General features: G+C 44.1%; 1 protein-coding gene across 1 annotated transcript; it reads left to right on the top strand.

Moving 5' to 3' along the window:
• Positions 1–396: 396 nt before the first annotated feature.
• LOC135875565 (NKG2-D type II integral membrane protein-like) lies at positions 397–13821 on the top strand. Its single transcript, XM_065400465.1, has 7 exons — positions 397–469; positions 2584–2655; positions 4654–4752; positions 10867–10983; positions 11282–11436; positions 12347–12456; positions 13668–13821. Exons 1-7 carry the CDS (start codon positions 397–399, stop codon positions 13819–13821), a joined length of 780 nt encoding a protein of 259 aa, XP_065256537.1.

A 13821-nucleotide genomic window follows, 5' to 3' on the forward strand; every position in this document is an offset into this window, starting at 1 on the left:
GCGAGTGAGAAATGTCAGGCAGGTTGGTTTTGATCTGAGGAATTCAAGAAGGGGGCTTCAAATCTGCTATATATTAGAAAGCTAGATATCGTAATGGTTTTGTTTGTTTGTTTGATTGATCGAGTGATTGATTTTGGGTTGTTTGTTTGTGAGTTGTATACTCCTTTTCATAAGAACTTGCTAATGCGTGGAATCAAAAATTAAATAGAATGACTAGCTAGACTCTATGAAGCCACATATGAAAGATGTATGACAGTTTCCTTCCTTTTAAAAGAATGACCCTTCTCTAGAGCTATAGCAGTAAGTGGGGTGGGGGGTAGGCAGGCGCAGCATAGATACATCCCTCAACCCCATGAAACCAGTTTGCTTTCAAAACTCAGAAGAGACTAATCAAAAATGGCGAACAAGATCATATACGTAGACTTAAAGATTTTACCAAAGGCGAGAGAGTCTCCAACTTCACATTCAGGTAAAGAACATCTTAATACTATTTTTTTATGAAGGCAAAAATTAAAAAGCTTTCATGATTTGTTAAAAGGGGGTTTTGTTTTGTTATTAGAAGTACTGCATAGTTAAATAATTTCAGATCCACATGAGACTGTGGTAAGTAGCAGCAATACATTTGGAGCCAAAACTATAGAGCTACCCAGCATTTCTAGTAACGGATTGAAAATCACTTTTCAACTAAGGTTAAAAAATTACAAACACAACAACTTTTCTGACCATAATGGCCACTTTGATCTGAGATCACGGCTGAAGTCAAGAGCAATCTCCAGTGCTTTGGATTAGTTTGTTAAGCTCCAATATTGTATTCAAATTCAGTGTTGCGTATCCATATTTCTAGCCAAAAAGACACTAACGGCAGCTAAAGGCACTAAATGAATAAAATTGTTTGTTTCTTTTTAATATTAGTTTTTAACCAGGGGGATTTAATAATAGCACAATGTTAAAAGGTCTTTCAATATCCTTCTCCTTGTAATAATCAACAAAGCACCAACTGTATAGCTTTAAAAAAAATCCAGCACTGAGATTATTTTATTATGAATATTAATGATAGCATTTGAAATATGACATTTCCCTTGTGTTGATGTATTTTAGTGTGTGATAGTCACTGTACATATGGGACAAGATTTTCAAAAATAGAAGTGTAAAGTTAGGGTCTCTAACTCGGGTTTTCAGGGTGGCCTATGGGATTTGTGCACCCTACTCCTATTAAATGTCAGTGGGAGAAGGACACTTAAGGCTCCTTTGGAAATTCCAGGCCTAATTCTATATTTAGGCATCTAAGTAAGTGACCTCATTTTCAAAAGAGCTTAGCTCCCTGCAGCTGCCATTGACTTTAGCAACAGCTACTGAGTGATAAGCACTATTGAAAATGAGGCCACTTTCTAGGCAGTGGCACCAATTAGCAGTCACTGGGGAATGCTCCCCACACTACAAGGTTTTTGCACTTGCTCAAAGTTCCAGAAAAAGGCTACTATCTGCAGGCCCAGATTAACCAGTATGTACTTGGTGCATGTATTCAGGGCCCCCATCTCAGGACCGGGCCAAACTTGAGTAGCACAGGGCCATGTGCAGTGCTTAATTTGTGCCCAGGCTCACCCAGGCTGAGCCCTGGCACCTCTAGGCTTGGCAGTTCATAGCCCCAGCATCTCTGGACTTGCCATGTCAGTTATGAAAGTAAAAAAATTGTTTGAGCTCTGGCATCTAATTGCTTGAGCCCCAGCTCCTCTTTCATTACAAATTAAGCACTGTCTGTGTGTGGGGTGGACAGCCAGGATCGGGAGTTGCTGCGCCAGCCCAGGACAGGAGCGAAGCGTTGAACTGGGGGTGCTGGTGAGTGGCCAGGAGGGTTCTGAGGGTGGTGGGTGAGGGGATGGGGGTGAATGAGGGATATTGGGGTGGTAGGAATTGGGGCTGAGATGTTGCAGGGGAGTGGCAAATGATAGGAGCTGTGGCCAGTGGGGCTGAGATGTTGGGGGTTGCAGCAAGCACAATGTATGTCAGGGCTGCTGGGGTGTGTGTGGGTGCAGTCAGGATAAGTGGGGGCTGGGGAAGGGCTGTTGGGGTATATGTGGGGTTGGCAGGGCATTTGGGGGTGCATGTGTGTGGTGGGGTGAGGGAGCATTCGGGGGTCAGATCAAAAAGTTTTCCCCCCAAGAAATATCTGAATTGGTGCCACTGTTGTTGAGGTGCATAAATACAGTTTTAAAAACCTAACATTAGACTCCTATTTATGAAAATCTTAGTCATATTATTTTTCATTTTTATTTGGAGCTGGGGGCTGGACATTTGTGAAACTATAAATGATAAAACCCTTTCATGCCACATTGTGGGTGACTAGGATAAAATGAATAATAGCAAACCAACTTTCATGGATCTGAAAATGTACCATGGGTAAATGTATCAGATCCATAAATCCAGATGGTATCAGCAGAGCCTGGCAAGATTGTTTCCTAAAAGAGTAGCTCCAGAATATTGGAGATGGGGGCACAAGTGTCTCCTTTGAGTATCGCAAACCAGCTTCTAACTCTTTTTAATCATTAAAATCATTATAGTTATCAGCATTGTTTCTTCTTTCAGGAGACAGGAACACGTATGCAGTCCTGCAAAGGCCTCAGAACTTGGATAGCCCATCAGAGACTTCCCCCTCTGGTAACTCTGCAGAGATATACATTTAGTTCAACTTCATTTCATCTGGGGAAACTTCATTTCATTTTAATTTGAAGTCTTTACGCAAGGGGAAATCCTGAACCATCTTTGCATGCACAGATGGCCCTGAAACATGGCAGAATGTATCCAGTGCCACAGGGCAGTGGGGGATAGGAGTCTGAGAGAGTGTGTAAAGTGTCTGCACCTAGTGGAGCATGGAGCACAACTTCATGGGGGCATCAGAGTGGAGGGAAGTTTTGGAATGTGTCGGGGGACAGGGCTGGTGAAGTCACACAGCCATAGATCTCCCTCTCACACTCACTATTCGTGTGTGTAAGTATCTGTGTCTACAGGGGCTCCTGCAGACCCACCTGAGGCTGCAGTAACAACCACAAAGTAGCTCTGCTGCTGCTCTGCAGACTGGGCGGGGGCGGATTCCGTCGCTGTTGAAGGCTCCAGTGCACAACCCAAGTTCATGAGCTTTGCATGAGTTAAGGCTGCAGGATTGCTATGTTTTGTAATTATCTTCACATAGTATAATTTTAACTGCAAATACAAGCAGTTTCCAGATGGTGTGGGATCCCATTGTAGGTGAGTATTTCACTGAGAAAATGTTTAGTTTTCTGACCTGCTTCTACAAGGTGAAGGAGCTTTCTGAGTAAAATTTGTCTATCCCAGAGATGAGCATATGAGACTAAATTAGGATTATTTATTAGAATAAAATATAAATTTATGTTATTCATTTTATCCCCAGTCAGCCACTATGAGGCTAGGTCCGTGCCCCAGCACAACCCACTACAGGCTCGTAGCCTAGGGTCAGGGCCGGCTCTAACTTTTTTGCCGCCCCAGGCAAAAAAGAGGAGCGCCGCCCCGTCATACCCCCCCCCCTCCGCAAGCGCCGCAGAAATCCCCGCCCCCCCAGCACCACGCAACCCGAAGCCCCGCCCCCCCAAGCACCATGCTGCCCGAAGCCCTGCCCCACAAGGACCACACCGCCCAAAGCCCCCGCCCCCCCCCTCCAAGCACCACGCCGCCCGAAGCCCCCGCCCCACCTCTGAGCACCACGCCGCCCGAAGCCCCCGCCCCCCCTCTGAGCACCACGCCGCCTGAAGCCCCCGCCCCCCCGAGCACCACGCCGCCCAAAGCCCCCGCCCCCCCTCCGAGCGCCGCGCCGCCGAATCCAAAAATTAAAAATAAAAAATCGAGCGCCGCCCTGCCCCAAGGTGCTGCCCCAAGCACGTGCTTGGTCGGCTGGTGCCTGGAGCCGGCCCTGCCTAGGGTCTAGACACCTCAAACTTTCTGGGGGAAATGAAGACAGATTCATTCTAGCAGCCTTTTCCCCTTGGAGGCTGGCTACTCTTTATAAGCCCCTTTCTTCATACTGCAGCATGACTGCTGTTAGAGACTCAGGCTCCAAAGGGATCCTGGTGTCCTGTCTCAAATCCCAAGGAATTCCCCTGGGTCCTAGCCTCTCCAGGAGCACTCCTGTTCCAGAAACCAGTCTGAGGGCAACTCCTTTTATTAAAGCAACTTGGCTGGGTATGCATGAGGATTATGAGGACCCCAACATGTCTTTACTGCTTGTCACACAGTCCCAGGAAAAATCCCAGAGAAGCAGGGAAATGTCCAAAGGAAACTCTGTGGGTTGGGATCACAGGCGGAGACTTTCAAAGCCAACTAGTAGATATACCCAGGCAACTCCCATTTTTATAAAGTGAGTTACATGGCTAAATTGCCTTGTCAGCCTTGAAAATCTCAGCCACAGCATTTCAGCTGGACATTCTCTTCAAGGGGTCTTTCCCTTATGAGGCCCTGTGGACCATGCAGGAGGAAAGACCTCCAAAGGATCCTTAGGTCTCTCTTGTGTATCCCAGGGTCTCTGTGCAGGAAGCTGGCATCTGTGTGGTGCTTTCTGTTCTCCCACTCCCCCATGGCAACATGGCATCTGTATTGCAGCAGCTTCTTTCTATTAAAATCCAAACATTTCTTTATTATTTGCAGGCCCTGGCTTTCAGTGTTCAGGCTGGCTCTATGTTACTCTAGTCCTGGGAATTATTGCACTGAGTCTGCTGCATGCATTGATCTTCTTGTCTATGCAGGGTGAGTGCCATCACTGTCTGGATAACACCCAGCCCTTGATTCTGTAAGTTCTTGTGCTGCACGATGCAGCAGGGTGTGCAAGATTGTAACTCTACATCCTATGGAACTAAATGATCTTTAGATCTCTCTTGTGTACCCAAATGTGACCTGTTGGCACAAAGTAAGGTTAAGCTGTAAGAATAGTCTTTCAGCACTGAGGGGTAATAAGTCTCAGCCCCCTGTGTACACACATATTTTTCACAAAAGTGCTGGGTAAAAGAAAGATGGAGTATGGGCAGGTGAAGAATGGGTGTATATGAGTAGAAAAGGCTCTAGTATACTCCATATGTGCTATTTGGGTGTCTACCTGTGTGTTCTTCTTAGGCCTAACTCCTGCTGTTAGGCAGAAATAATTTGGTGACTACCCAGCAGCCTGCCCGTTAATGATAGATTTGGTTCCTCTTCACTCCCTGCCCATTATCTTTTACCTTGTGCACAACACTAATTTGTACTGTGCAGAATCACGCCCACCCTGTTGGATTCATTTTATCCTATGGTTTATTTGTTCTATCTTGAAAATGTGCTGAATATACTTTCCCGGGCCATTATAGTAGGAGATTCAATATCATCCAATTGTGTTAAAATTACCTTTCAACTCCCCAGCATTGTCACTAGTAGTAATGTGGCGTTGTGTAAGGCCTGTGCCCTGATGCCTATGAGAGAATAGAGGTAACTGAGTGAGCTCTCTGCAGGCATCTGCTGGAGGCAAGGGGAGTTGACTGAGTGAGGCAGGTAGCTCAATTAAACATCAACTATGTTCTTTGCTGGCATCTGCTGGAGAGCAAGGAGAGTCAACTCAATGATGCAGTACCCCATTTACATATTAATTGCGGATAGTTTGGGGACACTGGGGTATTATTTAGCTAAATTTTATACTTGGAGCCAATATTTTAGAGAGCATCCTGTTGGGAAGCACCTAGGCAAGGCCTGAACAATGACTGGGTTCAGGGTAACCCTGATAACTACTGATGGTTGCCGAGGTTGGGTAAGAGGCCCTAGAATAGACAGTCCTCCCTTTCAAGAAAAGAGAAACTGCACGTTTGTGGTTTATTTGCAGGGCATGCATACATTTTTGCATAGTTAGGGACTTTGGGGCTCCCCTTGTATCTAAAAGAGCTGAGAGTTGCAATTGCCTTATGTGGTCATAGCTTAGTAGTAGTGGTAAGCAGAGGACAGAGCCCAGCAGCAGTTCCAGTCACCTGGCCACCAGTGAGCTATGCAAAGTAGTAGTTGGGCCCACCTATAGCCTCCAGGAGGAGAGCAACAAATTGTGAGCAGTTGTATGGACTATGGTGGGAGCAGAGGAATTTACAGCATCAGTCTACACTGACCTAAAGACTCTAGTGCGGCCTCCCTGTTCTTGCTGCTGAAATCATTCTAGCAGGAGAGGTGCTAGAGCCCAGAGCTTCCTAAGAAACAGTGGCCCTGATTTTGCTGGGAGTCCTGGAACCACAAACTATGAGCAGGGAAGTTGGGGATCCACTGTTGGGGGGAGGGGCGGCGCAGGGCGGTAGAAACCTGCATTACCCACTCAGGGTCCAATTGTTCGGGATGGTAAATCGTGCATCCTTAGGAGGTAGTTTCCTGTTCTGTCCCTTTCCTTTCCCCAATAAAGATTAAACCTCTGTTGAATGTGCTTGCAAATGGGTACTGATTTGCCTACCAAAGGTGCCAGAAGTAGTGATACGTTCCCAGATACTGGGTGGGGGATTGACCCTAAGTTAAGCAAATTCTAGAGAATCCCCTAGAAAGAAGGACCTGGTCCTTTTTGTTGCCGACGCCATTGGCAGAAGGGTTACATTTGTAATAAAGTTTCTGTATCACTTTGAGGTGTCCCTTAAAATACCTTAACTTGGTGACTGGGAAAGATTTATAGTAAGTCTATTCTTAATAAAGAGGAAGAGTTTGGTCTGCTACTTCCCAAAGAACAGCCAGCTTCAAAGAAGATGAATTAAGTTCCCTAGGTTGTTGTTAATTCCACAGCATTTGTTCTAATTCATTATCTTTAAATAATTTTTAAAGATATGGGGTGAAATAAATAAATTTTGCTGCTGATTCTGTATTGGGTAAATCTGAGTCTTGCTTAGGGAGTGGATTTAATTATATTCTTGGTAATTATTTTCTGTAAGCCATCAGCAGTAGTAACTTTTTGTTCTTTTTTCCATCCTCCTCTACCAATATTTCTAACTCATACATGTTGTTAGTTGTTGGCTGCAGAGGGCGATGGAAGCTCCCTAAAATTGGGGGGGACTGCCAGCACCCAAACTGTGGTGCTGCCATCCCACGCCGCCCCTGTACCCCTCCTCTCCTGCCTTCGCACCTCCCCTTCCCCCCAAGATCTGATGCTGCCCCTTCTCCCTGAGTCCCCTCCCTCATGCTGCCCATTACCCCTGGGGCCAACCCTCATGCCTCCCCTTCTCCCTAAGCCCCTGTCCTCACACCACCCCTTCCCCTGAGACCCTGCCCCCATGCCGTCTGTTCTCCCAAGGCCCCAGTCCTGTATCACCTCTTCCCCGCAAGACCCTGCCTCCCGCTCACTCCTCTCCATGTCCTCCTCCAGCTGTCGCTCGCCCTTATGGCCTGTAAAAAGTGGGAGGGCATACCCCTCCCGCTTTTAAAAGGGATGCGGCCATGGCCCCCTGGCCCCCTGTTCTGGCGCCCCGGATTTTCTGCACCTGTGTTCTCTGTGTGTTGCACCAGCTCTATGCAGATAGCTGACGCAGCAGGCCTCAATCAAACTGCCCAAGAAGACCACAGACTCGGTTCAGTAGCGAAGGACATATGGCAAATGTGTGTATTATCCCTGAGAATAGTGATGATATCTGTAGACATGACTTTGGATCTGTGCCTGCATTTCAGTCATTGTTTATGTCATGGTGGGAATCTGGTGCTAAACAGACTTTAGAGAGGGATTTGGTAGTGATCCCTAACACTTTCCATTATAAAAAATTCTGGCGAGCTTTCTTTGAGCAGCTGTCAGACCTCCATTGTTTGCAGCAGGGCTTTGGAATTCGGTAGCCATTTTCCTCCTCTCATTTTTGTTCCTCAGGAGAATTTTGGCATTGTGCTCAAACAATGACTGAACATGAACAAGGTAAAGAACTGGGCCCCCACTGCCATAGCAGCAGCAACACACACTGCTCCCAGGAATGCATGGGATCTGCCAGGGCAGTAAAAGGGGCAAAGTCAGGTTCTTCACTCCCAGTTGTCCATCCTCCCCTCTGGGGGCACCACAGAGGAACTCTCCCAACTTCTGGTGTGGAGTGAGAGGGAGAGCACCCCAAGCCAGGCTTCTCTCATCTACACCACAGACCCAGCACATGGTCCCAGTGACCTAGTCTCACACCTTCTGCTACCAGCTAATGTAGCTATTCCTGTAGCTCAAGTGCTAGTAGTCTGTGTTTTGGTGCTAAAATCTTGAGGTGCATATAGGAGGAGGGGTTTCTACAGTGGCATATAATAAAGTTTGTTTTTAACCTTTTCTTTAATAAAAATAGGAATCTACCTATAACAAAATGACCTTAAAAGAAAGTTATTTAGGTGGCAAAGCCAAGCACTTAAAAGTTGGGAAGTGCCAGATTTACAGTTGCTTGTGAAATCTTAATTCTTCTCCTTTGTGCATATGTATTATGATATAGTCTTTAATTACATGATCACAGCCTTTTTTCACAGAATCCCTGCTTCATTCAGTGCCCAGGATGGACACACAAGGAGGCAGAATGGGGATTGAATAGGCAACCTTAAATCTGGCATTTCCTAACATTCAAGTGCTTGCTTTTGCAACCTAAATGAAGTTTAGCAACCTAACTAATTTTTTGGTTTTAATGTAATAATATTGACACTAACAAAAACTGGTGCACTAAATAGCCACATCCCATTATTCATTATATAATACTAGTAGTAAAATACCTTCTTATACCAGCTCTAAATGTGTCCTTATTGACTATGCTCCTTTCCATTAAGGTGTGCTCTCCTTAGACTGTCACATAGTGACACTGGCCCTTTAAAAGAGAGCAAGGCCAGTGCACCTGTGCTGGTCAGTTGACCCCAGCTGAGCTCTAAAAGAGGGCACTTGGGCTTGGTGAGAGGCAGTCTGGATGAGTCAGGCTAGGAACCAGTCAGGAAAGGGGTAGCGAGTAGCCATGTGGCTCTCACTGCCTGCTCCCTGGGAACAGAGGCAGGGAAACCCAAGCAGCAGGACTGCTAGAGTCCCCTGGGAGGGTAGGCAGAAGAAACCTGAGAACTAAAAGAGGAAATATTTCTGGTGGCTGTAGCCCAGGGTGAGTTTCAAAACTGTGTTTCTGTTGATTTGACCTAAGCTTGTGTTATGCAGGATTTTCAGAACCCAAAGCAGTGGTAACTTAACTGTTTCTCTCCAGGCACTGTCAGGAATAAATCCACGGGGACACAGCTCTTCAATCTGATAAATGATTGGTTCAAACTAGAGTGCTTTTACCTAAAAGCACTTTACTTTTTTATTAGGTCTCAGGTGCATGTGTGCACACACACACACATATGCTGTAGCAGTAGGTTCAGAGCATCCTAAACCTTTATATTTACCAAAGTTTAAGATGGTTTTGAGGAATCAACAGCCAGCCTTCCAGGGGCCCTCCTTTCATCTAGCTGCCAGGGAACTTAGGTGTCAGATCCTTGCCCAAAGAAAAGCTTCCTTGACAGCTCCCAAGTATATTCTTTCACCTAATCTTTTATATCTAACTTTAAACAAAGCACATAACACCTAGCAACTCCTAGTGGGTCACCCTAGTAACCCCTACTTTTAGCAAGCTACTCATTATTTCTTATCATCAAAGCATTTCTAGTCATGGCAACAATAAAACTTACATGTCAGAGGTGTCAGAAACACTTAAAACTAAGGTCGGCTGTCCAAACATTCCTTCTATTTTCACAGTACATTAACTCCTTGTTCCATCCTCCCATTCCGATTAGCGGAACTGCAAACATACAGCTGCACCACCTTGCCTCTCAGGGTCCTAAAAATTATTCCCAGCTATGTGATGTTTGGGTTTCAGCTAGCAGTGGCTGAACACACAAAATGGCTGACTTGCAGTACTGACAAGTTCTGGGCTAACACGCAGGAATATCAAATTCTGGGTTACATTTGGATAATAAAGCTGCATAAAAAAGACTGTGGGTATGGCAGTGAGTCCTTACCAATCTGGAGAGAAGCCCTACTGTGTTAGTCTCCATGCTAGTCCCCTACATGAACTATTATGTTACACACCTCTCTAGATGGTCTGCCACTTGTTGTGAGTCCTATTGTAAATTCAAAACTGTTGTTTCATTCAGCACCAACTTTGAATTTAGCCATTTGTGTGCAACAGATTGAACAGGGAGAAGACATGTAAAAGAACGTTAAGATGGCAATCCAAAACACCCCAAAGCTGGATATGCTTAAGGTTGCCGTCACAACTTTAATTCTGCCCCCTGGTGTGTAGACATGATGCTAGTCTTTAACAGTCATGTTCTGTTTTTCTCCCCTGAACTCCTGTTTCATTCAGTATGCATCACTACCACATGATGGAATGTGTTTGGATTTTTTATTTTGGGGAAAAAATAGAAAATTTACATTAAAAGAAGGTTAGTCTTAACTCTGCCTCCTTGTATGTATGCATTATGATAAGTCTCTAATTACTTTATCACATGTTTTCCCACACTATTCCTGTCTCATTCAATGCACATTTTTTCTCTAGGGAATATCCTAAATTTTCTTTCGGGTTCCTACTGCCTCCTGCTGAGGTATATGAGCTGCTCTAAAAAGGTCTCACTTTAAAAAAATATAATGGGGAAAGTGCATTTTTATCATTCTCTTCATTTTGAAGAAAGCTGAAACACTTTTCCTGAAACTTTCAAAATAAGAAAGGGAAAAAAATGATCCCAAGCTAAGAAGAAATGTACATATTTTCATCCCCAAAAATAAAAATGACAGTTATAAGCATCTGAAAATAACATTTTAGAATGAGAGATTTGCAGCCTTAACTATAGATATTTTGTGTGCTCTGCCTGTAATACAGACAGGAAAGTATATTTTCCATGTATTTTTTCCCCTACACTCAGGTTTCAGCTGTCCTGATAATGCCCAAAATTCATCCAAAGAACTCCATGTAAATGCTTCAATGATGCTGGCCAAATTAAAAGAAAACCTATGTGGAAAGGAAGGGAGCAGGAAAGCAGGTAACCACTTCTTGAGTCACACTCCCTTTTACCATAGTTATTTATCTTATGGTAGTGTCCAGATGCCAAATTGGAATTGGGCCCCAATGAGCTACGTGCTGTACAAATTGAGGTGGAAAGTCCCAGATCTGAAGAGTTTACAGTCTCAGAAAAAGTGTATAATCATTACTGTCCTGGAGGCAAGAACGGTGTACTAAAGAGAGAAACAGTTTAGAAGAGGATAAACAAAGGGATGGAATGATAGGAGAGAGAGATGTCACCAGGAGATGCTCTGTTGATCTCTTTCTTTACTCTGTAGAACATGCCCCATGTGAGTACTGCCCATTCAGATGGGTTCTGCATGAGAGGAAATGCTACTACTTCTCTGAGGAGAAGAAAACCTGGAGTGATAGTGAGAAGTTCTGCAGCTCCCAGACATCTAGCCTGGCTGTGATCGACAGCGAGGAGGAGAAGGTGAGGAAACAACTGGTTCACACTTCTAATGGAGTGAAGTCAGCAATATGTATTTATCAGGGTGAAGGGGTTCCTTCGATGTCCAAGACAAATATCTGAAAATCGCTTTTCCCTCAGTTTATTAACTTGCAGAACAAGAAATGCATTAGACCACTATCTATCTGCCCTTGTGCATTAAGACATCATGTTCAGGTGTGTTATATCACCTAGCTATGCTCTTGTCATCTCTTATAAACTGGATGAGGTTATGATGGGTTAGCACTTGGATGGGAGACTGGGTGCCCATGGATTTGTTGTTGGTAATTTACTAAGTGGTAGTACTGAGTCAGTACTGTACCAATGCCCCAGCTCAGTGTTACCATTCTGATGGAGGGACCATCTTTTTTCATAAGATGTAAAAACAAGACTACAGACCAGGAGTCAGTTAAAACTTCTTTCCTTTTAGAAGCATCTCCTCTCTCCCTCCAGTCCAAACCCTTCTCCACTCGCATAAAAATGTCCCTGCTATGATGGCTGTGCTATATTTTTATGCACAAACTGCAACTCTATACTTTAATTTGGAGTGATTTTTATTTTAGGTTATGGAAAACAATAAGAACAAAGCAAAGTAAAATCTCCGACAGAGTAGATTGTGGGTTTCTCTTCTCTAACAATCTATAACAACTCTGAGAACAAGAGAGGAGCTGTCTCTGCACACAGGCAGAAAACTTCAGAACTGTTAACATAGAAAACAAAGGTATCACAGTTTCATAGCTACACATACACCAGAGGCTTTCCCCTCCTTGAACAACTTCGTTCACACTCCCATATTGCCCTGACACCCTGTTTCTTTATTACTGTTGTTGTCATGATGTATTTGCATAGTGCCATAAGTATACATGGTACAGGGCTTGCATTGTATCTTCTCCAGAACTTTATAACAACCATGCTGACGAAAGCACGTGGCTACAGCTGGCTTGGACTAACTAAGGAGAACAATAGATGGATGTGGGTGACTGGAGATGTATTACTGCCAAAAATGTATGTTTTCTTTTTACTATTAGAAAAGTGTTAAAAAGAAAATCAATTGTCATGTTTATGCAGCTACTTTCTAAAGTATTTATATGGCCCCCATGTTACAGCTGGGTAACTGAAGCAAAGAGAATAAGTGACTTGTCCAAGGTCACACAGGAAGCCTGTGGCAAAAAGGCTAATTGACTCCAGGTCTTCCAAATGCCAGGTTGGCATCCCAACCACTGGTCCATCCTTCCTCTCAAAGCATAGGACCTGTCTCTTGAGGCCTGGGTCCTTACTTCACTAGCAACCACCTGAGTCTGTGCCTGGAGAAGAAAGGCAGAAGATAGTGTTGTATCTTTCTTGTTATAGAGGAAAGGCTCAGTCAAAGAGGAAGATTTTGTAACATCAATTAAATACTATGTAAAGTTGTATTTATGTTGTAAATACATAATATTGCCAATGGAATTTTCCCATAAGTTGGTATAAACTATGTTCTTCCGAGAACTAAATATTTAACTGCATTTAATAGTATTTATGATGGGCCAAATCTTGCTTTCCCATCTTTAGTCAGTTCTTCTTCAAGCAAAACCGCCATTGATGTCAGTGGGGATTTTGCCAAGTAAGAACTGTACTATTTCATGAAGCACAAGTATCACAATATCTGGTGTTTATGTGTGTGTGTTTTTTATAAAAAGCCCCAAGTCATTTTTAAGCCCCTCATGGTTTCAGAGAAAACCTTGAGCCCTTAAGGTTCACAGAGGTAATATTTTCAAAGAAGAATTGCTCTGTGCAGGCTTGAAAGCATGTCTTTCTCACCAATAGAAGTTGGTCCAATAAAAGATATTACCTCACCCACCTTGTCTTTCTAATATCCTGGGACTGACACAGCTGCACCAACACTGCATAGGCTCAAAACCATCTGACAAATAAAAGAACACAAGATGTATTACGCTTTTAAAATATCTCATGATTGTGGTTCATGATTTCTGAGTGCTTGGGGATGGCAACGCTGAGTATTAACAATTATGCTAACACTGTCCCAACTAAGCACCAGCCACTATAATTCACTTTCATCATTAAACTAAGTCCGTTTGCCTGGTAGATGTCCCAATAATACAGCCATCCCAATACAGTTTGTCCCAGACGCTGGTGGCAACTTGGAGAATTTTTGTGCTTCTCAAAGACAGGGCAGTACCGCAGTCTTTGTTTTACAATTCTATTTTTTCCTCCCTTAGGTTTCATATGAAAGAGGTCAGCAGCAGCAACTCCACCTGTGCAGTTTTCCATGTGACTGGTATTCAGGCTGAGAAGTGCTTCAATCCCAACAAATGGGTCTGTGAGAAAAACACCATGGAATTCCCAATCCTATTTGAACGCCTGCAGGACTGA

This window comes from Emys orbicularis, chromosome 1 (genome assembly GCF_028017835.1).
Source record: "Emys orbicularis isolate rEmyOrb1 chromosome 1, rEmyOrb1.hap1, whole genome shotgun sequence".
Classification (NCBI taxonomy): domain Eukaryota; kingdom Metazoa; phylum Chordata; order Testudines; family Emydidae; genus Emys; species Emys orbicularis.